The following is a 26783-nucleotide window of genomic DNA, read 5'->3' as shown; positions in this document are numbered from 1 at the left end:
CTTGTAGGCGTGCGGGGTATACAGCCCAACTGTGTGTGTGTGTGTGTGTGTGTGTGTGTGTGTGTGTGTGTGTGTGTGTACCAAGCAGAACATGAAGATCACATTGTGTAGACTGCAGATCACACACAAGACTGGGCAACCAGAAAATTCATAGGTTGTGGCCCCACTGACCTGATTCCTTGTAGATCCTATTTTTCTTTCCTGTTGTCTGAACTCATCTGCTTCTGCGGGTCCTGGAAGAACTCTGGGTCGGATACTCCTTTCTAGAGGGAAACTGCCCCTATGGGCTGCGGTAATCAAACGCTTTCTACCTAACCCCAACTGGAGTTTGCTTCAAAATGGCCTCTGGATGCTAATGCATTAATCTGTTAACTGCTGTTTCCCACTGTGACTTTAAGTCCCATTAGCCTTAAAGACAGACACAAAGCTTATCTTCCATGTAGACACAGATTCCCTGAGTTTCGCATAGCGGGGTGGGGGGGCTAAGTCTTGAGCCTCCCGGTGAGCAGCTTTGAATCTGCGATTTGCTAATTTTTCTGCTTTCTGGGGCCTTTCTGCTCTTTCCATCAGGAAAGTTCTTCCAGCTGTCTAGCCTGGATCACTCCTGCTCTACTAAGCTCTTCTGGTGAACAACTCCCTCCATCCTGAGGGAGCGCCCCAATTAATGCCCACTATCTTACCCCTCCTCCAAGTCTCAAAGCAGCTGCAGAAACTGCACCAGCCATTTCCCTTTCTCCCCAAGGCTCCAAATTTCCATCCATTTCCCCCGCTGCCCTGCCCCCCTCACTCAGTCATGAGGCTGCATGGGTCACAGCTAATAACTAAAGGACCAAAGTTTCTTCCTCAGTTTCTTCTTCTTAATGCATGAAAGCAGGTTCAAGGTTACAGGGAGCTGGGCTCAGTAGCCAGCTGTATGTGAACACCATCCATCAAACCTGTCATGCAAAGGACATGTAAAAGGATGCTGTAAGGCTGTCTCCAGGCAAGACAGGCAGTGACCTTCAAGAGGGTCCCTTCTTGGAGAACCTGGAGCAGAAACAATCAACCCATCCAGTCTGTGAGGCAGTGGGATGTGTGGGAATTAGGGTAGGAGGAGCAACTGGCAGTGTAATCTCCAACGATCCAATGTGGAAATTAACCTTGTCAGCTGTTGATCTGGCCCACATGTCCCCTCCCCAGTGATCAAGGCCTTCCTTGACCACTCACCTGGAGTACATCCCTTAGTTACTCTGCACCTAGCCCTTGGTTTGTTTCCTTTCTGGCAATTATTCTAATTTAAGGAGGGGTTTTGAGGAGGTTTTACTGATTTGTCTGTTGGCTGGTTTTTTGGTCTCTTTGCACCAGTGGACTGTAAACTCCATAAGGGCAGGCACCATACCTATCTTACAGGTCATCACCTCTTCCTCTGTATTCTGCACCCGAATACCATCTGATACACTCCAACCCTCAATAAATATTGTTGGAAGTGAAGAAGGAGAGGAGGAGGAGAGAAAAGTGAGGGAGGCATCTACCACTAGGAGGACCATGTTCCTGGAGTCAAGCTGGACCAGAGGGGAAGGCAGAGCATTGCTGTCCCAGAGATGGAGACCCACTCTCTGCCTTCTCATAGGTGCAAAAATTCAGGGAATGTGGCTAAAAGGATAAAAGGATGGGGGTTCCCAGGTGGTGCAGTGGTAAAGAACCCACCTGCCAATGCAAGAGACCCGGGTTCAATCCCTGGGTCAGGAAGATCCCCTGGAGTAGGAAATGTCAACCCACTGCAGTATTCTTGCCTGAGAAACCCCATGGACTGAGGAACCTAGCGGGCTACAGTCCACGGGGGTCACAGTCAGACACGACCGAGCCATTAAATAACAGCAACTCCTACACTGGAAGCCCCGCTCCAGGTGGCACAGCTCGTGAGTCTGGCGAGGAGAAACCTCAAGCAGTGGGTCCAATTCCAAGGTCTCCTTCGGGGCACCTGAAAGTCCCCTCAACTGTTAGACAGCCCTACAGAGGAGGGTATTAGTATCCTCATGTTAATAGATCAGTGGAGGAACTGGTCTAGGGCCCACCCTGGACAGACTCAGTCTGACTCTGGGGCCCACACTTGAGTGGCAGGTAGGGGTCCGGCCACCCACCCTTGGGTACAACTTACATTCCTTTATTCTTCTAAAAATACCTTTGAAACATTCTTCCAGGATTAGCAGGAAACGCCGGATTTTTAGAGCCCTCTCCTCCGGCCCATTTACTTCCACCATCTTCCATTCTTCATCAAAGAATGACCAAAAGGCTCAGACAGTTCCCTTGCGGGACAGGGCCATGCCCCCCTTCTATGCTCACCGGTGTAGGAATCACCCACCCACCCCGAGGGCCCACGGCCCTGTGAAGGTCACCATCCCAAGGGTCTGAGGAGCAGCTCCAAGGGCAGGACTTGCTCCCCTTGAAGCACAAGAGTCACCTCAGAAGGTGATAAAACCTCCCCACCCCCCCAGTGCAGCATTTGACAGGTGCAAGCACATCCACAGCTTTTATTCCACTGGGTGCTCACAGCTCTGTGCGGAAGGAACATTACTATCATCCCCATTCGCTAGATGAGTTACCTGGGACCCAGAGAGGTTAACTCCTCTGTCCAGGATCACACAGCTCCTGAGAAGCAGTGCTGAGACCCAGACACAAGTGGTCTCCGTGGTTACTGACTCCCCACAAAACCCAAAATGAAATGAAAAGGATGGAGACTCAAGGGGATTAGGAAATGATGCAATCAATCAGAAGCTCACCAAGCTTGTCACCAGACCACGGGAGGCCTACTTTTCTGCCTGCTTAGCACCCAGGCCCTTGTTTTGGTCAACAGGCCCTGATTCTCCCTTGGGCAGTGCCCTGACACCAGCGCTGGCTTCTGTGGTTCAGATGGGGCTGCCCCTTTCCGAGTTCCAGAGTGGGCATGCGGTTCAGGCCAATCCACGTACTCTACTCATGAGGTCAAGGTGACTGCTTCAGGGATGGGCACATAAACTGAGCCGGTGCAAACATGTGAAAACCTGAATTTTTGTTGGCACCATAGAAAGAAGCAGCTCACTACTCCTCGGGATTTCCAAAGTCAGTGGCTGTCTTATGAGAGGAGAACTTGCCTGTAAGTGACGTGAATGAAAGGAAAGCAGGGCCAAGAGATAGGGACAGTGATGGTGCTGTCTGACCCACCTGGATCCAGCCATTCCTGAAGCCATTCTCTTAGATTGGTTATTCCTTCAGGAGTCTTTTTTTTTTTTTCTTTTTCCTCTCTTCTTAAACTAGTATGAGTTAGAGCTCTGTCACTAGTAAACTAGTTAAAATTAACATACGAGCTCTCTACCCAATGGGTGAGAAAACCCATGAAGGAACAAAATAATAGCTTTAGACAAGTAAAAAAAGCACATAAGTCCTTCATCCAAGGGGAGCATCCCCCAAAACAGGCCACAGGAAAGTCTTTCCAGAAGGAGCCCCTGGGAACACCAAACAGACTTGGCTGCACCAGCCCAGCCGACGAATGATAGGCTTGGGGATAATCCTCCCGACCCTACTCAAGGGGAAGGCAGGACGGCTTAAATCTGAACCTGAAGATAAAATGGGAATTTCTCCTTTCCTCCTCACTGTCAGCATGTGGGTCACTCATTCTGTCTTTCTTCAGTAAAATCAAGGCTTATTCAAAGAAAACACTGGGAAAAAAAAAAGTGCAGACAAATCTAAAAAAGTGGAACAGGGCCGGGATGGGGGAGGGAGACTCATACATACATACATGTATATACGTCATGTATATGCATATATGTATAATTACAGCTGATTTCCTTTGTTGTGTGGCAGAAACCAACACAACATTGTAAAGCAATTGTCTTCCAACTAAAAACAAACTTAAAAAAATTAAAATGTGAGATATTCTACAAAACAACTTTGCTAGGTCTGTTGTTCCACATTTAAAAAGACTAAACAGATGCAATAACCAAGTACAAAGAGTGACCATTAATAATAAAGTGAAAATGTTCATCACTCGGTGATGTTCAACTCTTTTGCGACCCCATGGACTGTAACCCACCAGGCTCCTCTGTCCATGGAATTCTCCAGGCAAGAATACTGGAGTGGGTTGCCATTCCCTTCTCCAGGGGATCTTCCTGACCCAGGGATCTAACCCGGGTATCCTGCACTGCAGGCAGACTCTACAGTCTGAGGCGCCAGGGAAGCCCATTAATAATAAGTCAATAACATAATCTAATATACAACGCACATTTCAACTTGGGGAACATTCGGAAATGGACCGTATATTAAGTTATGCTGTTAAATTAACATCCATTTTCTTACATGTGATCACAGTATTGTCGTTACATCAGAAAATGATGTTAAAAAGAAAAAAATTATGTTATTCGGGAGAGACACCTGCTGAAGAATTTACATATGAAGTATTATGATGTCTGCCGCTTACTTTCTGTTCTACTCTCGTTCTACAGAGAAAGCAAGAACAGCTGTGCAAATATTAGTAAGTGGTGAATCTGGGTGAATGCAGCTGCTCAATGTACAATCCTTCTCATTTTTGCATAGGTTGATAATTTTCAAAACAAAAAGTTGAAAAAAGGGACTTTCCTGGTAGTCCAGTGGCTGAGGTTCTGTGCTTCCAATGCAGGAGGCCTGGGTTCAATCCCTGATCAGGGAACTAGATCCCACATGCTACAACTAAAGATCCTTCATGCCACCACAAAGATTGAAGATCCCATATTAGACCAGGCACAGCCAAATAAATAAATAAAATATTTTAAAAAAGAAAAAAGTTGAAAAAAAGCCACACCACCCTTGCCAATACTTGTCCTTAAATTTGCACACACATGTGTATGAGTGCAGGGAGCATGCCTATACACATGTGCACGAATTCTGTGACCCAAGAGATGGGTGTGCAAAGAGCACTGGGCCTGAGTCAGCAGAACCAACTGCTGCGCAGAGCTGTCCACTCAGGACCCGAACCTCCTTTCATCCTAGCCTGTGTTCTCAGCTATAAAATGAGGGCTGAAAATTCCACACACACCCACAAGATTCAGGATGAGCATTTTAGGTGGATGGAGTAGTATGTGAAGTGGTTAAGAACCAAAGACAGAGATCTCGATAAGATGGCCTTTTCTATCTCAAGGCTCCTTTCTAAGGAAGGGGGTGTAGGTGACAGAAGTTGCCTCCACAGTCACTCCCTTCCCACTCAATTGCCCAGTTCTAGGCCTCTCAGGGACCTTAGAATTTGACCCTGGGGTCTGAGATCAACAGACAACACCCCACACCAGCCCAATGAGAACTGGCCTCTGGGTTCAATCGGCAGAGGAAGTGCATTTGGGCTCCAAGCTGTGCCCAAGGGACCCTCAAAGCAGACCCCATGCAATAACAAGGATGAACAAATGAAAAGCCAAGGCCAACCCCTCTGAACCTGGCCAGGGAAGTCAGCGCTTTCGGTCTCACAGACAACATGCCGGCCACCCCTCTGGTTAATAAAGTTCTCTGGAGCCTCAGGCTTCTGGAAAAGGAGAAGTAAGTGAAGTGAAAATCGCTCAGTCATGTCCAACTCTTTGTGACCCCATGGACTATACAATCCACGGAATTCTCCAAGCCAGAATACTTGAGTGGGTAGCTGTTCCCTTCTCCAGGGGATTTTCACGATCCCAGGAATCAAACCAGGGTCTCCTGCATGGCAGGCAGATTCTTTACCAGCTGAGCTACAGGGAAGCCCCTAAAAAGGAGAAGCTGCAGATACTCTCACAAAAGACCATCCTACAATGGTTCCAGGCGACTGCAGGAACCTCAGAGGGCAACAATTCACTGACTTAGCGAGGATGGTGCGGGAAAGGCTAGAGGGTATGCAGGCAGCACAGCTGGAGAAACTCAGGGGTGAGCAATCAGAAAAAGGCAGCCACAACACAGAGGAGCTTTCACCCAAAATGCACATGCCTACTAGTGGTGGGAATAGAAACTGGAGAGCAATTTAGCAGTATTATTAAAATAAAAAGTCACCTACCCCGTACCTAAATGTCACCTGTAAGATTTACTTAAATCTAGACAAACACTTGCAGATGTGTATAGAGAGAGGTGAGTGCCAGGCTGTTCTGGCACTTTCTGTAAAGAGTAAATAATTTCAAAAGCAACCATTTAGAACAGAGACTGCTAAGCACATGTGATATACTCAAAGCTAGGTACTATACAATGTTTGGAAGGAATGAACTAAATATGTATATATGGACATCAACTGTTACTTAAGACACATGCAAAAATATTTAGAAAGTATGTATCAAACTCTGAATAGTGGCTACTATGAGGAGAAAAAGAAGCAACTGGCACTGTGGCCACAGGAGACTGCATCTTTACTTGTAACATATTTTTTAATTGAAGTATAGTTAATTTACAACATTCTGTTAGTTTCAACTGTACAGCAAAGTGATTCAGTTATACATATACATATATATATTTTTTATAAGATATTGAGTATAGTTCCTTGTGCTATACAGTAAGTCCTTGTTGTTTACCTATTTTATATATAATAGTGTGTTAATGTGTGTAGTATATGTTACAGTGTGTATATGTTAATCCCAAACTCCTAATTTATCTCTCCCCTTGCCTGGAAATTGTATCATTGATGTTCTGATTTTGTTTTTTTAAAGAAAATGTATTCTCATGTTACTTGTGTGATGTAAAATTAAATTTCTTAAAAGAATCATCAATTTCTAAAAGTAAATCTACACAGTGAAATGCTACAGTGATAAAAGAAAGGAGGTGGAGGAAGAGGCTTTCAGCAGATGGATACAAAAAGATCTGTGAGATGTATTCCCCAGTGATAAAAGTAAGATGTGAAACCATATTGTGTGGGATATTACTTCCCATGTAAGAAATGAGATAAGAAGAATAGATGTTCATATAATATAGGAATACAGAAGCACTGGAAAGAACCTGGTAAGTGGATTTAAGAAGGAGGCGTCAGGGCGGATTGGAGTGAGAGCAAATATTCTCACCATATATAATTTTTAATCACTTTGGTTTCTGAACCAAATACATGTAAAAACACCTACTATTCAAAATAAATTATAAAGAAACAACTGGACTAGTCAGATAACCACAACACATTAGATCGTGTTGTGAAAACAATGAGCAATAGTCATAAAAACAGAAGTTCAGGCCTAAAGGGTTGGTTATTCCATTCTTAGGACTATATGTAAGGAAATATATCTTGCAAATGCAAGAAACTACATGCAGGGCTTTCCTGGTGGCTCAGTGGTAAAGAATCCGCCTGCCAACGCAGGAGATGTGGGATTGATCCCTGTTCCGGGAAGATCCCACATGCCGTGGAGCAACTATGCCCATGAGCCACAGCTCCTGAGCCCATATGCCACCAGTACTGAAGCCCCAGCTCCAGGTATCACACTAATAATACATCACTATTCAATTCCACTGCTGTCATTATATTACTATCAGTTAATTAATAATATAAGTAAAATACAGTCTTAATTATTAAAGTGATGTAGTTATGAGAGCAAGTAACTTCACTGCATTTACCATATGTGTGGCAGCACTTTACACACGTTGACTCAATCCTCATGACAATCTGAGGATTATTGCTATTATTGCTATTATTGTTCCCATTTTACAGATGAAGCAGCCGACAGACAGGAAAATTAAGCCAATGGACAGATTGAGCATTTGGCTGGAGGGCCCATGGTAAGGCACAGAGCTGGACTTTCCACTCAACAGGAAGCTTTAGGACAGTAAGCTCTTAACCACTGAGCTCATCCAACAGCCTTCACCCTGACAATGACAACCAGGAGGTCAACTCCAGGCTGCGACCAGCTCAGTCTCCACTGAGAAATAACTCAAAGAGCAGGTCCTAATGGGGGTCAGGGAGATGCTTTACCTTTGCCAACTAAAATGACCCATCATAAAAGTCCCTGTGGAGGCTGCTCTTTTGCTGTCTTACACTTTGCTGTCCAGATCTCCGGCCGCAGCTCAAGCCCTGGTTCCCACTGTCAGCAATGATGTGAGGCCAGGGCTGCTCACTGGAGGTAAGCCGGGCCTGGCCCTGGGAGGCGGGACCCCTTTGATGAGGTTCATCACCCAAGTCCTGGCCTGCCCAGGAGAACTGAAGCCCCAGGAAGGAGGGGCAGGCACAGAGATGAGGAACACCCTCCTCCCGACTCTTACTCACACGCCCTTCACCAGAGCTACCATCAGGAAAGCGAGTAATTAATCTTTGAGACAGGAACCAGCTGCATCAGGGAGCGACGGGAGAGAGGAGGAGCAGAGACTGGGAGAGCAAGACAGAGAAACCGAGGGACAAGGCAATGAGGCAGATACCCAGAGGGCAGCCCAGAGAGATGAGCAAAGAAACACGGAAACACTGATACAGCCAAGGGAGCAGAACAGTCAGGAAATCACCACCTGGTGATTCTGGTCACCTGGTCTTCTGGTTCCGGCCAGGCACCCACATGCATCCACCTCAATCTCCCCGGAGGGTAGGGGTGCACGTCCCAAATTATTGTCCGACCCTGAAGTCAAAGCACGTGCCCGACTCGCCACACCCAAGAGCTGGCAGAGCTGGGCTAAGAGCGCCACCTGCTGGTGTCGGGGAGAACTGTCTGTGTCCCCATCTGGGAGGGGGCAAACTCCCCATCATCCCATTCCCTGACCCTCTTGCTTCCTCATTTCACACCTGCCAAGCCTGTTCCCCCTCAAGGCCTCTTTACCTGCTCTTCCCACCACCTGGCGGAGAAGGCAATGGCACCCCACTCCACTACTCTTGCCTGGTAAATCCCGTGGACGGAGGAGCCTGATAGGCTGCAGTCCCTGGGGTCGGCCGTGACTGAAGCGACTTAGCAGCAGCAGCGCCCACCACCTGGAATGCCTCTCCCCCAGATATCTCACGGCCTGCTCCTTCTCTTTCTTCAGGTCTCTGCTCAAACGTCACTTCAACGGAGAGGCTGTTCCTGACCCCACCTGAAGTAGCCCCCTGTGCCCCTCCCCCACCACCTCATTCTTCTTGTTGCCTTTACAAGTCTGCGCATTATCTGAGGCCACCTGGATTTTTCATTCGGCTCCTGTCTGCCTCCCCATCAGGTCTGAATGGTCCACTCTTGTATGATTTGCACTCAGAACTGAGCTTGGCAGCAAAAGTTCCAGATGTTCCTTCCGGAAGAGCCACTGGTGTCTCTACCTACCCCTTCTTCTCTAGTCAAACCTCCTTACTTCTGCTCAGGCAATAGAATGTTTGGCCAATATATTATTTCATATTCAATTTCGTTGTTTCCCTACTCTGTTTAATGCTCTCTGTTGTTTTGCATTCTTCCCAGTTGCCTTTTTTTTTTTTTTGGCCATGCCACATGGCACATGGGATCTTAGTTCCCCAACCAGAGACGGAAGCCAGGGCCACAGCAGTGAAAGCACCAAGTCTTAGTCAAAGAATTTCCAGTTTCTTCCATTTTAAAATGGGAAAAACAGCAAGAGACGCTTCACGGGACAGTTGCAGGATCCAAAGATCCAGTTTGTGGCCGCCTCCTTGGCGCCACCTAGTGGCCAAGATTTAGGCAGCTCAGACGTCTTCTGGCCTAAAGGTCTGGGAATATTTCTGCAGCATGTGAGCTAGCTCAGGGCAGGTGGAATCTCTGGGTTTGTCTGTCCCTTGGACGACCTCCAGGGGAGTCTGTCCAGTGCTGTTCAACAGAACTATCTGTGATGATGGAGATGTTCTGTATCTGTGCGTCTCCATCAACAGATGACTACTGAGTACTGGAAATGGGGCTATATTGTGACTGGGGAACTGAATTTGTAATTGTACTTCATGTTCATTCATTTAAATTGCAACATGTAACTATATTAGACAGCAATGGTGTGGAGGATTGTTTGAGGCCTGGGATCCAGCTATGTCTCAGGCCAGATTGATTGACTCCCTGGTCCTTTCAGTTACGAAAACCAAGACATTCACTTTTCATGTAGGCTGGTTAGACCCGGGTTCTGGCCACATTCACTGAGAGTCATGACCAATTGGGTCCCCTTCTAGGGCCTATGAATACAAGACACACTTAGGGAAGGCAGGAGGAAGGCATGAAGGCCTGCAACCGCAAGACAGAGGGCCCGGGCCCCTAGAGCTACAGGTGGGTACCAGGCAGGGCTCCATGCTTCCAGAATGCTGCACACCCCAATCCTGGAAGAGCAGGGACCCCACATAACTAAAGAGCTCCCCAAGACCTTCCTGTACCTTTTGACTGCAGGCACAAGCAAGGGCGGAGACAGATGAGCCTGGCGCAGCTCCCAGGCTGCCAGCTGAATGACCTGAAACAAGTTTTCTTGCTTCAGAGGCTACTTTTCCCCATCTGTGCAATAGGAATCAGAGCACACATCTTATAGGGATTGGGAGAGGGTTTCACACAGTATTTGTTGTTGTTGTTTAGTCAGGCATGTCTGACTCTTTTGCGACCCCATAGACTGTAGCCCACCAGGCTCCTCTGTCCATGGGATTCTCCAGGCAAGAATACTGGAGTGGGTTGCCATTTCCCTCTCCAGGGGATCTTCCTGACCCAGGGATGGAACCCAAGTCCCCTGCATTGCAGGTGAATTCTTTATCACTGAGCCACTTGGGAAGCCACTTTCATACAGTACAGATACAGAGAATAAGCACTCAATATTTGCTTAAATGACTATTAGTCCTACATAGCTTTATATCAAACCATCATCACGTAAATTTTTACAGCTTGAAAAAAACAAAACATGATTAACAGAACAATTATCTGGATCATCCCATTGCCACACTGGACCACAGTCCTTGGCTCCCTCATTTCTCCCCAACCCAAGCCAGCCTCCACATTTTACAGATTCCATCTTGGAGCATCTTGCTAGCATCTTGATTCCACATCATACCTGAAGCCACCTTCATCTCTCTCTTGAGCAGTTGCTGGTCCATGTCCATCTGCTTCCAGGATCCTGTTGGGTCTACCCGAGCAGCCACAGTGACCCTCCAGACCTCGACTCAAAGCCTCCAGCTATCTACCTCCCCACAGCTCAATAAACTGAATACACACTCTGAAGTCTGACCTCCCAGGCCCACCAGCACGACCAGGCCCCCACCTTTTGGACAAGAATCCTCACTCTTCTAAGACTCCAGCCATACCAACTCCCTGAGCAAACCTTGCTCTCTTTCACCTCTGGGCCTGTACAAGATTCAAGAGTCAGGTCAATGGAATCAAAAAGAAACCCAGGGACTTCCCCGGTAGTCCAGTGGCTAAGACTCTGCCTGCCAATGCAGGAGACATGGGTTTGATCCCTAGTCCAGGAAGAATCCACATGCTGAGGAGCAACTGAGATGATGCGCCACAATGAGCCACCACAATGAGAAGCCCGCACACCACAACTGGAGAAGGGTCCCCACTCTGCAACTGGAGAAAGCTTGTGCACCACAGCTAGAGAAGAGGCCCTGCTCCCCACAACTAGAGAACGCCTGTGCACCACAACGAAGACCCAGTGCAACCAAAATATAAAAGTAAGGGGTTTTTTTAAGTTAAAAATAGAATTACCACATGATCCCAGCAATTCAGCTTCTGGGTTTAACCCAAAAGAACTGAAAGCAGGGACTCAGATATTTGTCCACCCATGTTCACAGCTGCATTATTCACAACACTCAAAAGGTGGAAGCAACCCAAGTATCTATCGACTGATGACTGGATGAACAAAATGTGACAATGACAAACAATAAAATAATATTCAGCCTTAAAAAGGAAGGAAATTCTGACACATTCTACAACATGAATGAACCTTGAGTACATTATGCAAAGAAAAATAAGCCAGTCACCAAAGGGCAAATATTGCATAATTTCACTTATATGAGGTCCCTGGCATAGTCAAATCCACAGAGACAGAAAGCAGAAAGGTGAGTGCCGGGAGCTGGCAGGAGGCAGGGAATGGAGAGTTAGTGTTTAATAGGGACAGAATTTCAACTGGAGATCATAACAAAGTTCCAGAAATGGATATTGGTGATAGTTGGGCAACATTACAAAATGTACTCAAGGCCACTGTATATACTTTACCACAATTTTTTTTTTTTTAAGTTTTGATGAAAATGCAACAAAATGTTCAGTTCAGTTCAGTTCAGTCGCTCAGTCGTGCCCGACTCTGCGACCCCATGAATCGTAGCACGCCAGGCCTCCCTGTCCATCACCAACTCCCGGAGTTTACTCAAACTCATGTCCATTGAGTCGGCGATGCCATCCAGCCATTTCATCCTCTGTCGTCCCCTTCTCCTCCTGCCCCCAATCCCTCCCAGCATCAGGGTCTTTTCCAATGTTAACAAGTGTCAATTCTGGGTCGTGAGTACGCAGAGGTTTGCCATGCCATTATTCTAAAAATAAACTAACAAAACAGGACACTTGGTGTGGCCGAGAATGTGGAGACCAAGCCCACAGCAGGCAGGATGCCCCTCACAGCTGGCTCAGTCCTCTTCCATTTCTTCTCCTGTCCTATTTTTACTGCATTGTGGTTGCTATGGAAACAAGGGGCACCTTGAGAGCCCAGAGCTCAGCCCATGTGCTGCTAACTCCAGGAATAATGTCAGAGTGTGAATGAAATAAAATCCTGGATTACCTGGGCCTCGTGTACACATCCGTCCCTCCTGGTATGTCTAGCAAGGGATCGTGTGTTTGTACATGAGCCTTCAGTGGCCACTACTCAGCAGGCTGGGGTCCGGGTGTGTTACCCAGTCCAGCTCTGGTCTGCTCACCACACGTAGGCCAATTGACTGAGAGACAAGGTGTTGAGGCAAGGAATCTGACTTTACTCGGAAAGCCAGATGACCAAGAAGATGGAAGACTACTGTCTCAAAATAACCATCTTACCGGGACTCTAAGCGCCAGGTTCTTTTATAGGACAGAGATGGGGAGGAGTTGAGGAAGTAAAGACCATTATCTTGTAAATATCTCCTGGAATGGCCAACCTCAGGGAGGGGATGTGTTAATCAGAGAGGCAGGGTACCGCAAGGCTTTTTATTTCAGGGGATTTTATCTGGGGGCTTCTCCAGTGGCTCAGCAGTAAAAGAAACTGCCTCCAGTGCAGGAGACACGGAGATGCAGGTTCCATCCCTGGGCCGCAAAGATCCCCTGGAGGAGGAAATGGCAACCCGCTCCAGTATTCTTGCCTGAAAAATCCCATGGACAGAGGAGCCTCGCGGGTCACCTGTCCAGAGCAGATGAGCACAGCACATGTGTGGTTATAATAATGAAAACAATGAAAAACAAAGGTTAAAGTCAAAGAAACAGATCCATTCATGGGGTCAGAACTGGCTCTGCCTTGCAGCAGGCTGCACATCGCTCTGGTTTGCCTGTGGGGATCTGCTTGCTTACATGCACGTGGGCAAGTCACATGGTTACATGTTATCCACACAGCCCAGGACCATCATCACCAATATCAGAAATGTTAAGGCAGGTAGCAATTACCAGGCACTAACTAGGCAACAGGCACTGTGCTCCATGCTTCACTTGGATTATCTCCTTTTAACCTCACAACAGTATCTCATATAGTTACTATTACTATCCCCAGATCAAGAAATCGAGGCACAGAGAGCTTACAGAACTTGCCCAAGATCACTCAGAACACATGAACCTAACCACTGAATCTGTACTGTGAGGAAGGAGCGATTTAAATGTCACTAGTTCCCAAACAGCTGCAGACCCAGCTGCATCAGAAGCTCTGGCCCTGATTACACAGGTTTCCTGGGCCCCACCCAGGCCTCAGGAGGCACAGTCCCCAGGGTGGGTCTGCACTGCAGCCAGGATGGACCACCACTGGTCCCCTGGGCGGAGCTGACCCACGGGGCAGGGCAGGGTGGGGATGGAGGTGGGGGGAGGCTGTTCCTCGGCCGGAAACGGGCCAGGGAAAGTCTGCGGTTCAAAGATGCTCAATTCCAGAGGGCATCTGCTAGTGACACGGTGACAAGAAAGAGGTAGTGGCTGTTGTCACACACACACACACACACACAAAAACCAGGGCAGGGCTCCAAAATTCAGTTATGTGGCTTTGTGGCCTGCCGGGCACGGATTTCCGCCCACTCCACCCTCTCAGAATGAGCTAGGCCCCGGGGTGGAGGATGACAGTGTGGTAACCCGCCTGTTCACAGCTCAGGGAGGGGTCAGCCCTCACCTGGACAACAAACAGCCAGGGCCAGGCACCCTAGAGGCTCCTACGGGCTCAGCCCTCAAGGGAAGAAGGACAGACAGACAGAAACCACACGGAGGAGGAGCTTAAACAGGACCCTGAGGTTCCAGCTGCTCTGGGAGCAGGAGGAAAGCAGTGCTTTGTTCTCAAAGGGAAGGAGTTCACAGAGGAAGCAGCATCTAAGCTGGTCCTGGTGGGATGGGCGAGATGACACCCCGATGGGGGAGGAGACGGGAAGGCATCTCACACCCAGGGAACAGCATAAGCAGACATCAAGGCAGAAACCCCAGGAAATGGCAAATCTCATCATCTGGCTAGAGCTAAAGGCCAAGAGAAGATAACAGAAACAAAAACAGAAAAACAAAACTAACCATGCACTGAGGCACAGAGAGGTTAAATCACTCGCCCAAGGTCACCCAGCTGGTGGAGTCAGGATTTAAACATAAGCTGCCTGGCTCCAAAGCCCACGGATTAACCACTAAGATGAGGTTCACTGGCTGGTAGCTTTGTCTTCTGCACATAGTTTAGAATGCTGCAGGGATTTCCCTGTTGGCACAGTGGATTAAGAATCTGCCTGTCAATGCAAGGGACACGTGTTCGATCCCTGGTCCAGGAAGATTCCACAGGCCCGGGGAGCAACTAGGCCGTGCCCCACAACTACTGAGCCCATGCTCTAGAGCCTGCAAGTGGCAACCATCGAAGCAAGTGTGCCTAGAGCCTGTGCTCTGCAATAAGAGAAGCCACTGCAAAGAGAAGCCTGTGCACCTCAACGAACAGTAGCCCCTGCTCCCATAACTAGAGAAACCCTCACATAGCAACAAAGACCCAGTGCAGGCAAACACAAATAAATAAATAAAATGATAGAATGCGCAGAGCTGGATCTGGCTGGGCCAGGAGCAATGTTTCTCAGTGGGTTGGGGGAGCTCTTATACCCCTGCCCCAGAAACTCAGCAATGCCTGGAGACATTTTTGATTGTCACTACTAGGGGGTAGGCTGATAGCATCTCAAGGGCAGAGGTTAGAGATGCTGCTCAACATCCTACAGGGCACAGGAGAGCCCCCAAGACAGAATCCTCCAGCCCCAGATGTCAACAGAAACCCTGGGCTAGAGAGACTCACCCACCTGCAGCCCATATTCACAGTGACAGTCACTGCACTTGTTTATCCCTTGGGACAGGGGTTCCCAAATTTGGCTGCCCATTGGAATCACCTGGGAATCTTTAAAAAGTACTGGCATGGGACTTCCCTGGTGGTCCAGTGGCTAAGACTTCAAGCTCCCAGCTCAGGGGGCCCAAGTTTGATCCCTGATAGGGAACTAGATCCTGCATGTCACAACAAAGACCAGGTGCTTCCCTGGTGGTTTAGTGGTTAAGAATCTGTCCGCCAATGCAGGGGACACGGGGTTCAACCTCTGCTCCAAGGATTCCCACATGCTGAGCAGAAACTAAGCACTGCCAACTACTGAGCCGGCGCTCTAGAGCCTGTGTGCTCCACAAGAGAAGCCTGCGCACTGCAATGAAGAGGAGCCACCGCTCGCCGCAACCAGAGAAAGCCCTCATGCAGCAATGAAGACCCAGAGCAGCCAAAAATAATAACTTCTCTAATTAAAAAAATTTTTTTGAAAAAAGATTGAGCTAAATAAATAAATAAAGTGCTGGCACTGAGTCCAAATCTGGAATTGATTTCCAAATCTGGGTACCCTAGGCACTGATTTCCAAATCTGGAATTGAGTGCAATCTGGACCTGAGAATTTTTCTTATGCCTAAGTTTAATTTTTCTTTTCTTAAGCTTCCCAGAAAAGCTTGGGAACCAGTGCTTTGGTTGGGGGCCACGAAGGATCCAACTATCTGCCGTGGACCACAGACAGTTTAGTGGATGCTAACGCCAGAAAGAGAAGTCACGGAGGGGTAAACACACCCAGAGACTGCCCAGCCCCCAGCCAAGGTCCCAGGGACAAGTCCTAGTGGAATCCGCACTAACAAGGTCGGGATGCAGATCCAGGCCTCCTTGGAGCAGTTAGAGGCGGCCGTGAGGATGATGAATTAGTCAGAGCTGGCGGAGGCCCGAGGAGGAGGTAATTAGGCTTTGTCACTGTCTGGGCAGGAGATAATGGGCCTGAACCAGGAGGAGGGCGGGAGAGGACCAACCCCCGTGACTCAGGGGCTTCACAATCCAGTGACAGGGAAAGAACTGGATTTGGAAGAGAGAAAAGGTTAATTGAGAGTGAGCCCAGTCTGGGGCCAGAGCAGGAAATGACTAGTCAACAGCTGAAGGCAGGGGCTGAGAGCACCAGGGAGAGGTGACTTGGGGAGAAGGGATCACAGAATCGACCCCAGGGATCACAGGGAGACCCCAGGGAGAAGGGAGCTGAGAAACACAGGGCTGACCCCCTGCAGCAGAAGGGGCACACAGGTGGGGTGAATCCGGCCTGCAGGATGGGTAACATGTGCTTGGTCTTTTTAATTCTTGAGCTACTTGTCAAGTTGTTGCCGAAAACTCCAGATTTCCAGCTTCTGTAACGTGGAAGGTCTGGGGAGACGGGCGGCATTTTGGCAGAGCACCGATTGTGTGCCTGCTGTTCCCCCCAGGTCCCTCCCAGCCCTGCCAGATCCCTGCAGGCATCAGGTCTGTCTTCAGAAAGACAAGACCAGTCCTAAATCAGCAAGTGGCAAAGATGGAGGGGTGGATGGGGAAGCAGAAAAGGATTCAGGCACTACACAGACACACAGAGCCAACCTCTCATGTCCTGGCCCTGCACCCACCACCTCTGTGCTGGGCCGTCTCAGGTTGGGACATCCCCACTTGGGGCCTCCGTGTACTCATCTGTAAAGGAGGTTGAAGTCAATGACTTCTCATCATCCATCGTCAGGTCCATCAGCCTCCTGCAAGCTGTCTAGGCCAATTCCTTCATCGAGGCTTTGAAATGAAGCCTAGAAAACCTGAACACTTCGGTGAGAAGTCCCAAACAGAGCCAAAGAGGCCAGGGATGACCCAGAAGAGAAAAATCAGGGAACAGGAGCCACCTTCCGAAGTCCAGGGGCTCTCAAGAGAAAGGCTTGTTAGCCTTGTTTAGGGACAGGAGATGAGGGACCAAGCAGTCGGCAGTTACAGAGATTCCAGATGAAAATAATGGTCAGCTTTGACCAATCAGAGCCATATTGGAACAGAACAGGCATATTTATAAGGTAATGAGCTCCCTGTCACTGGAGGTAGCAACCAAGTTCAAGCTGGGTGACTGGTTTTAGGGGCACAAGGGATTCACATAGTGGCTAATTTGACCTTTTTATCTCCAGCCCTAAGATTCAAGGACTCCAGGGAGCTGGGGATCTCTCTTGAAGGCTCCCTGTCTTCCTTTACCAAGGCTCCCAAGGAAAGGTGTTAGGGATTAGGCTTGGACTTGGCCTTCAAGAGGGAAGGCCAGGAAAAAGCATAGAATGTCTAATTCCTTGCTCCCCTTGCCCTTCACCAGGACCACAGCCCCCCAGTCCCCCAGTGAGACCCAGCAACCCCTGCCACATGGCCCCCATCCCCAGCACAGCCTCACCCGGACCCCTCAGAGGCAGGAGGAGCAGCAGCTCCTGAAGGGGCCTCCTAGCACAAGCCGGGGGGGCCGCCTACCTCCCCTCCTGACACCCCCATCCCCACTCCCTGCTCCCAGCCCCAGAGGAACCAGCAGGAGGAAGGCGAGAGAAGCAGGCACCCGCCTCTCCAGACACCCCTGAGTGCCTCCCGGCCACCCATCCACCAGCAGCCCCTCCAGGGGATGCAGGGGGCCCTGACCAACCCCAGGGTCCACAGTGTGCAGACAGGAAGCACAGGGACACAGAGGGTGGGAATCAGAGCCTCCCGCCAAAGCCCAGTGGGAGCAATTCTCCCCCGGCCTCGGCCAGGTCCGGCTCCTGGTGACCCAGGCAGGGTCCCCCAGCCTCCTCCGCTCGGGACTCTGAGCCTTCCCATCCAGGACAGGCCAGCAGGCCTCTGGGGAAGCTCAAGGGCATGGCCAGAGCCCCGGGGGTCCACAAGGACTTTCAGGGAGCTGAATGGGGTGAGGCGAAGCCCCCAGAATGGTTGGAGCTGGGCTGGCAGGTCTCAGGCTGCCCCATCTGCATCCTGCTCCCCCAGATGCCTGCCCCTGTCCCCGTTAGCCCTGTCCCATGGGATCAACAAGCACCATTCAGCTCACCAGCCACACAGAAAACACCCCCAACGAGGCCCAGGGAATAAGCAGAGCCCCTCCTGCCCGCCTTCCCACACCCATCTCAGAAGAGACCCAGCGTCCAGTACCTACTGGCCAGAGCTGCCAGCTGGCTCCCTGCTGCCCATTATCAGATAACCCACCAGACCTGGTCAAGACCCAGGGAGCTGCTTGCCTGTCAAGAAATCAGAGCAGGGACTCACCAGGGTTTCCTGGGCATGGTGGGGACCTGCCCGGAGGAGGGCCAGGAGCACACAGATCACCCCGGGTTTGCAGACCTTGCTGCCTGGCAAACCGCACCTCCAGGTGCTTCCCTCGTGCCTGGCAATGAAATCAGGCCACAGCCCAAATGCCAGCTAAGCGCCCGCCCGCCTTGTTCTCCCTGTAGCCACTCACGCCCCACGACTCCAGATCCCAAAACAGGCATGTTCGTGGTTACCATAGGAACTCACTAAAGCCAAAAAAGGCACCACTCAGTCTCCCACACGGGCCCTCAAAGCTCATGTCCACCTGCATGGGCAAGCATGCACACACGCCTACACACACCTACACACGCCAGTGTTGTTCTCAGGCCCGGGGACTATCCTAAAGAATCAACAGACCCGAGCTGATGCTTGAGACAGAAACAGGGGTGTTCCTCTCCGCGCCACCTGGAACGTGTCTGCAAGCGGTTTCCCTGCACGCCCCGTGCGGCCAGCTGTCAGTGACAAGTGCGGTGGAACCAACCAGTGCTCACCTGGTGCTCACCCACCAGAGGCACGCCTGGAGCTGGCGCAGGGGGCAGGCAGAGAGTCCAGGACCACCACCAGCTCTGCCTGCAAGGCCAGGGAGAGGGCACTGCCTAGCCTGCTTCCCTGGCCACCCACCAGCTCCAGCACCCCTCAAATGCTGCTTCTCTCCTCCACACCCTTCTCTGGGGGGCGGGGAGGGCGGGGAGGGCGGGTAGGCTTAAAGGTCAGGACTTAAGCCAGCCGCATGGGAGGGGAGAAGGGAAAGGAGGAACAGAGACTGTATATGCAGAGCCTTACTCTCGGACTTCCCTGGTGGTCCAGTGGTTAAGAATCCTCGAGGCAGGTCAGAATACTCAGGTTCCATCTCTGGCCAGGGAAGACCCCACTTGCCACAGAGCAACGAAGCCTGAGAACCACAACTCCTGAGGCCCACACACCTAGAGCCTGTGCTCCGCAAGAAGAGAAGCCCGCGCCGCAACTAGAGAAAGCCCGCGAGCAGCGGTGAAGACCCAGCGCAGCCAAAAATAATTAATTTTTTTTTTAAAAGCCTTACTCTCTCCCTCCATCCCTAGCTGCCCAAATTCCTCCAGCCCCGTACACGGGACCAACATCCACTCAAGGGGTCGCTGAGAAACTTGAGTCTTCACCTCGACGGCACCCCTGCCCTCACCTCCCACATCCAAAGCAGCTCCAGGGTGGGAAGTCCACCTCCTCGGGCGCTCTCCAATCTGTCCCCCACTCTCCAACCCCACTGGCCCAGCCCCAGCCTCCAATCTCTCCAATGAGTCAGCAGATGGCAGCCCGCAGGGCCTTCAGACTCAAATCCGGCCACGTTACTCCACTGCCTGAAAGTCTTTCCACGGCTCCTGGCCACGCAGAGAGGCAAGCCCGGCCAGCCACACAGCCCTCCCACACTCCTGACTTGGCCCAATCTGTCCCCGACCTGGCACGCGGTAATCCGTCTGGTGTGATAACAGCACCCAGGTCCCTCCCAGCCCACGCCTTGTGCACCTCACTGCCCACAGGCTGGTGCTGCTGCCTGGGGAGCTGACCTCATTCACTGTCAGAGACGGCTGAGGCACCACCAAGCCTCCAGAAAGCCCCTCCATCCTCTCTGAGGAATCTCTGCTAGCACTTGTCACATCCCATTGCAACTGTCTGTCTGTCCCCCTATGGGACTATAAGTTTCCATGAACAGAGACTGTCATTCTTTCTTTTTTTTTTTTTGGCCTCACTGCACAGCATATGGGATCTTAGTTCCCTGACCAGGGATCGAACCCAAGTTCTCTGCAGTGTCCAACTCTTCGCGACCCCGTGGACTACAGTCCATGGAGTTCTCCAGGCCAGCACACTGGAGTAGGTAGCCTTTCCCTTCTCCAGGGGATCTTCCCAGCCCAGGGATCGAACCTGGGTCTCTTGCATTGCAGGTGGATTCTTTACCATCTGAGCCACCCAGGAAGCCCCAAGAATGGAGGCCATCCATTTAAAAGGTGGATTCTTTTCCCTACAGGGCAATGGGTTCTAACTGCCCCATCAGCAGAAGTGTGCATGACGCTGTGTTCAACAGTAGAGACAAGCTGCCCTGAACCACCTCCACACTCAACCAGCCCCGTGATGGCCAGTACCTGTGTATGACAGTCATCTCAAATGGCTGGAGCATGGCTTGGCCAGCCCATGCAGCAGGCAGACACACACACACACACACACACACACACACACACACACACCTCTTTCCATCTCTTCTTTTTTTTTTTCTTCTTTTCCCAGCCACACCACTGGGCTTATGGGATCTTCATTCCCCAACCAGGGATTGAACCCAAGTGCTATGCAATGAAAGCATAGTCCTAAGCTGTGGACCACCAGGGAATTCCTCACATCTCTTTCTTTAGCAAAGAAGCAGCAGTCTCTGAGAGGGAGGGCAAGAGGCAGCAGAAAAAGAATGGGGAAAAGCGTCTGAGGCTCTCTGCTCAGGTCTTCCCCTCTGGATGCTGCTTCAAGGACCTCCACGAGCAAACACTGGCCCTGCCAACCTGGGATCTGCCCTGTGGGAATCCACTCAAGATGTTGGTTCAACCACTGTAACACAGACCACATCCCAAGCTGGCCTGGGGGCAGGCTGGAGAAGGGTGGCTCCCCTCCTTGTCTCTCCAGCCCTCCATCTCCTGTGACGGGCAAATAACCATAATGACTCATAATGGATTCATCCAGCAAATACAGACTGAGAACCTGCTACATGCCAGGCAAGGTGTTAGGCTCTGGGGAGCCAGAGATGAAGGATGCAGAGCCTCTGCTCTCAAAGGCATTCATTCATTCATGCCTGCATTCACTTATTCAACAGCGAGCACCCACCATCATCAAGGTCCTGAGAGAAAAACAAAAGGACAAACGGCATGAAAGCAAACTCCCAGAAAATCAAAATTTGAAGAGAGCAAACTGGACACCAGTCCAACTCTCCCATTTTACAGATGGGAAAACTGAGCCTGGAGAGGTGAACAACTTCTAGTCTCCGACTCCCAATTTTTTCTCTTGCATGTGCCGCCACCACTCCCTTCTCCACTGTTCCCCTGTGGCTCCAGGACACCTGGTACCTCTTGCTTCTGGGGGTCTTTATCATTCAGAAACCCCAGAGCCCTCTCAACCTGGGCTTCCAGCAGGGGGCTAGGCCCTCCTACCCACAGCATTGTGAAGGCAGAGGTGCATTCTGTCCACACTGGGGAAAGAGTGGGCAAGTAGGGCAGGGGAAGATGCTGAGAAGGATCCAGTTCCAGCCTGGACTGAACCAGGGATGAAGTATAACCTGGATTCAGATCCCAGCTGCATGACCTACTCACTGATGACCTGGGCCAAGTTCCCTAACCTCCCTCACCTCCCTTTCTCTTCTGTAAAATGCAGACAGTAGTGGTAGCTGCTTCACCAGGTAGCTGTGAAACTTCAGGGGAACTGTGTGATGAAAAGTGAGCACCCCAGTGATCTGTTGGCTAAGATTCTGAGCTCCCAATGCAGGGGGGCAGGGGCAGGGAACTAGATCCTGCCCGCTGCCATTAAAGATCCACACGCCACAATGAAGACAGAAGATCCTGCATGCTCCAACCACGACCAGTGCAACAAAATAAGCAACAAAAAAAAGTGAGCATATAGTAAGTGCTCAATAACGGTGGTGCCAGAACCCCCCATTTCAGAGCTGCACAGCTCAGGGACACTTTCAGGAGTGACCTGGCTGACTGTCTTCATGCCAAGGACACCAGGTCCCCGGCGGAGGAGCCAAGGAAATTGGGAGCATCGGCTGCAGCCCAGGGGTTCCTGGTGCTCAGTGGAGAAGCCAGTGGGCTGCACTGGTAGGGAAAGATGTCTCACCCAGCAGAGGCAGAAGGAAGGTAGCCTCTGGGTACCTGGCGGAGCCCAAGCACATGCCCTTGGCAGCCTAAGGACCTGCCAGTAAACAGAGCCATGTCCTGGGCATCCGGGCAGAATTTCATCTTAGGTATTAGTGGGGAGGAGGATGAGGGAGTAGGTACCAATCTTCCTTCTGGTCCTAAGGGTCATGGGGGTGGCTGGATAAAACCTCCTATGGTGCCGGTCCAGCCCACAGCTCATCCTTTTCTCTGAGAACTAACCCTTCCCACAGGGAGAGGGGGCTGCAGCAGCCATGTTTTATCCATAAACCCCATTTCTCTGGCTAAACTGATTGGACCAAGATGGGCCAATCAGATTCCCTCTTTTTTTTTTTTAACAATTTTATTGAGATGTAGTTTATTTCCTATATGTAGTTATTTACTATATTCACCATTTCTGGGCTTCCCTGGTAGTTCAGCTGGTAAAGAATCAGCCTGCAATGCAGGAGACCTGGGTTTGATCCCTGGGTTGGGAAGATCCCCTGGAGAAGGGAAAGGCTATCCACTCCAGTATTCTGGCCTGGAGAATTCCATGGACTGTATAATCCATGGGGTTGCAAAGAGTCAGACGTGACTGAGCAACTTTCACTTTTACCATTTCTAAATGTACAATTCAATGTTTTTTAGTATATTCGCAAGTTTGTACAACCAAGAACCAAGAGTTTGTACCAAGAACTAGTTCCAGAACGTTTTCATCACCCAAAAAGAAGCCTGTATTTTTACATCCACTCCCCTTATTTTCCCAACAACCTCCTCAGCCCTAAGAAACCACTAATCTATTTTCTGTCTCTTTGGAGAAGGAAATGGCAACCCACTCCAGTATTCTTGCCTGAAGAATCCCATGGACAGAGGAGCCTGGCCGGCTATAGTCCATGAGGTCACAAAGAGTCGGACACAACTGAAGCAACTTAGCGCACATGGATTTGCTTATAGAGACATTTCACATAAATAGAAATATATGATACGTGGTTTCCCAAGGACCTACTGTACAGCACATGGAACTCCACAAAAAGTTTAATAATAAAATATGTGGATTTTCTATGACTAACTTTCACATGTAATGTTTTCAAGGTTCATCTGTGTTGTAGCGTGAATCACTACTTCATTCCCTTTTATGACTAAATAATATACCATTGCATGGTGACACTATATTTTGTTTATCCATCCATCTGTTGATGAACATTTGGATTATATCCACTTAGGGCTATTATTAATAATGCTGCTATGAACATTCATGTACAAGTTTCTGTATGGACATATGTTTTCATTTCTCTTGGATGTATATTTAAGAATGGAATTGATGGTCACATGGTAATTCTATGTTTACCCTTTTAAGAAACCGCCAAATTCTTTTTGACATGCACACACTGCTATATTTATTTATTTACTTTTGGCTGTGCTGGGTCATCGTTGCGCACAGGTTTTCTCTAGTTGTGGAGAGCAGGGGTTACTCTCTAGAAGCGGTACACGGGCTTCTCATAGCAGGGGCCTCCCTTGTTGCGGAGCACAGGCTCCAGGTTGCATGGGCTTCAGGAGTTGCAGGACACGGTCGCGGTTCATGGGCTTAGTGGCTCCGTAGCATGTGGAATCTTCCTAGACCAGGGACCAAACCCACGTCCCTGCTTTGGCAGGCAGATTCTTATCCACTGCATCACCATGAAGTTTGAAACTGCCAAACTGCTTTTCAAAGCAGTTGTGACATTCTACATTTCCACCATCAGTGTATAAGGCTTGATTTCTCTACATTCTCACAAAACACTTGTTATTATCTGTCTTTTTTATAGTCATTCTAGTGAGGATGAGTTAGTATCTCACCGTGGTTTTGACTGCAGCTCCCTGATGGCTAATGACATTGAACATCTTTTCATCTGCCTATTAGCCATTTATATATTTTTTTTGCAAAAATGTCTATTCAGAGTCTTTGCCCCATTTTTTAATTTTCTTCTGACCACTTCATGAAGCTTGCGGGATCTCAGTTCCTCACCAGGGACTGAACTCAGGCTACGGCAGTGAAAGCCCAGAATCCTAATCACTAGGCCACCAGGGAACTCTCAAGTCTTTGCCCATTTTTAAATTGTTTTTGCCTTTGTATTATTGAGTTGTTAGAGTTCTTTACATGTTTTAGATATATGTCCCTTATTACATGTGTGATTTGGAAATATTTCCTCTCATTTTGTGCACTGTCTTTTTACTTTCCTGATGGTGTTCTTTGTAATGCACAAGTTTTTTATCTTGATGAAGCTAAATTAATCAAGTTGCTGTTCTTACTGGTTTTGTTGCTTGTGCTTTTAGTGTCATACCCAAAAAACCATTGCCTTATCCAAGGTCACAAAGATTTTCATCTGTGTTTTCTTTGATAGTTTGGGCTCTTACATTTACGTTTTTGATCCATTTTGAGTTAATTTTTATATATGGTGTGAGAGGAGGATTCAATTTCATCCTTTTGCATGTAGATATCAATTGTCCCAACACCATTTGTTGAAAGACTATTTTTCTCCATTGAACTGTCATGACACATTTGTTGAAAATCAACTGATGGGGACTTCCCTGGTGGTCCACAGGCTGGGACTCCGTGCTCCCATTGCAGGGGTCCCAGGTTCAATCCCTGATCGGGGAACTATATCCCACATGCCACAACTAAGACCCAATACAGCCAAGTAAATTAATAATAAAAAAAAATTAACTGACAGACTTCTCTGGTGGTACAGAAGATACGAATCGGCCAGCCAGTGCAGGGGACATGGATTCTATCCCTGGTCTGGGAAAATTTCACATGCCAGGGGGCAACTAAGCCCATGTGTCAGAACTACTGAGCCTGTGCTCAAGAGCCTGCGAGCCACAACCACTGAAGCCTGCATACCTCGAGCCGGTGCTCTGCAACAAGAAGTCACCGCAGTGAGAAGCCCGGGCACCAAAACAAAGAGTAGCCCCCACTCACAGCCGCCAGAAAAAGCCTGCCCGCGGCAACCAAGACCCAGCACAGCCAAAAGGAAACAAATCAGTATTTTTTTAAAAAGAAAACCAACCGGCCACAAATGTGAGGGCTTATTTCCGGACTCTGAATTCTATTCCACCGATCAATATGTCCATCCTTATGCCAGTTCTGAACTCTCTTGATTACTGTCACTGGGTAGTAAATTTGAAATGAGGAAGTATAATTCCGCAACTCTGTTCTTCTTTTTCAAGATTATCCTTGAACCGCAGCTAAGACCTGATGCAGTCAAAAATAAATAAATAAATTTTAATTTAAAAATAAAAGACTATCCTTGAATTTTTTATGTGAATTTTAGGATCAGTTTATCAATTTTCACAGGGAAGTCAGCTCGCACTTTGAGGGATGGATTTCCAGTTCCTATTCAGTCTTGCTGAGCTCCAGCTCCACCTCAGGGTTCCCTGAGGCACCCTGCTATTTTTTTCCATAAATTTCATCTTTTGCTTAACCAGATTACACTGGATTTTTGCTTCTTGCGATCAAAAGATTCTTAACCAAGCATAAGAAGGAACATGGTCCTATCCCAAACAATCCTCTCAACACCACCTTCCCAAGGCCTAAGCCCTCAGACCCCAGGTACCCAGAGACCCCAGTGAGGTCCCACTCTCAACACTGGTCCTTGACCCCAACGCTTCACTCTGCCTTGTACTCGTTCCCTTCCAGGTTACATGTACCATCTTTACCAGTTAAAACAACCAGGCCCTCAATAAACACTTGTGAAATTGAATTAGACATCCCAAGACAGCATCGAAAATCCATTCTTACTACTCTACACCCCTTAGTAACTCAGCTTCTTACCTAGCATCTCATGCAAGATGGCACAATGGTAAAGAATCTGCCTGCCCATGCAGGAGACATAAGAGACATGGGTCCAATTCCTCGGTCAGAAAGATCCCTTGATGGAGGACATGGCAACCCACTCCAGTATTCTTGCCTGGAAAAGTCCATGGACAGAGGAGCTTGGCAAGCTACAGTCCATGGGGCTGCAAAGAGTTGGACACAACTGAGCGACTGGGCACGCAAGAAGGAAAGAGGATCCAGAAGCAGACAAAATGTTTGGCCATAAACATGGAGGGAAAAGGAGCCAAGGTGATGAGAGACGATCAGTCAGGGGTTCTAGGACAAAGGGGTGCTTGCTCAGAGCTCCCCAGCAGATGGTTAGACACATGGCAAACCGAGGCAAATGATTCCCAGACCCTGAATCTGGTGCTGGAATTCTCAGAGAGCCCCCGAGGCCAGTCTGTACAGGAGGACAGACGTCTGGTAACAGATGACTCAGTGACCAATTGACCACACACACACACACACACACA

The 26783-nt window shown here is 49.2% G+C and overlaps 1 protein-coding gene across 9 annotated transcripts in view; it reads right to left on the bottom strand.

Annotated features, from left to right (window-relative positions):
• Positions 1-26783, bottom strand: part of RAP1GAP2 (RAP1 GTPase activating protein 2) — a 213128-nt gene that overhangs the window by 150624 nt on the left and 35721 nt on the right. Inside the window, exon 1 of one of the 9 annotated variants that reach the window (XM_070478868.1) lies at positions 18559-18697. The exons of the other annotated variants lie outside the window; for them this stretch is intronic. Within the exon in view, the coding sequence (XP_070334969.1) occupies positions 18559-18575 (17 nt within the window). The 5' untranslated portion in view covers positions 18576-18697. Of the gene's footprint in view, positions 1-18558; positions 18698-26783 lie in introns of those variants that run through there. 9 annotated transcript variants of the gene reach the window in all.

The sequence above is a fragment of the Odocoileus virginianus genome, chromosome 17, assembly GCF_023699985.2.
Source record: "Odocoileus virginianus isolate 20LAN1187 ecotype Illinois chromosome 17, Ovbor_1.2, whole genome shotgun sequence".
NCBI lineage: Eukaryota > Metazoa > Chordata > Mammalia > Artiodactyla > Cervidae > Odocoileus > Odocoileus virginianus.
Note: the sequence above shows the minus strand (reverse complement) of the source record. Positions and strands in the feature narration are given on the sequence as shown.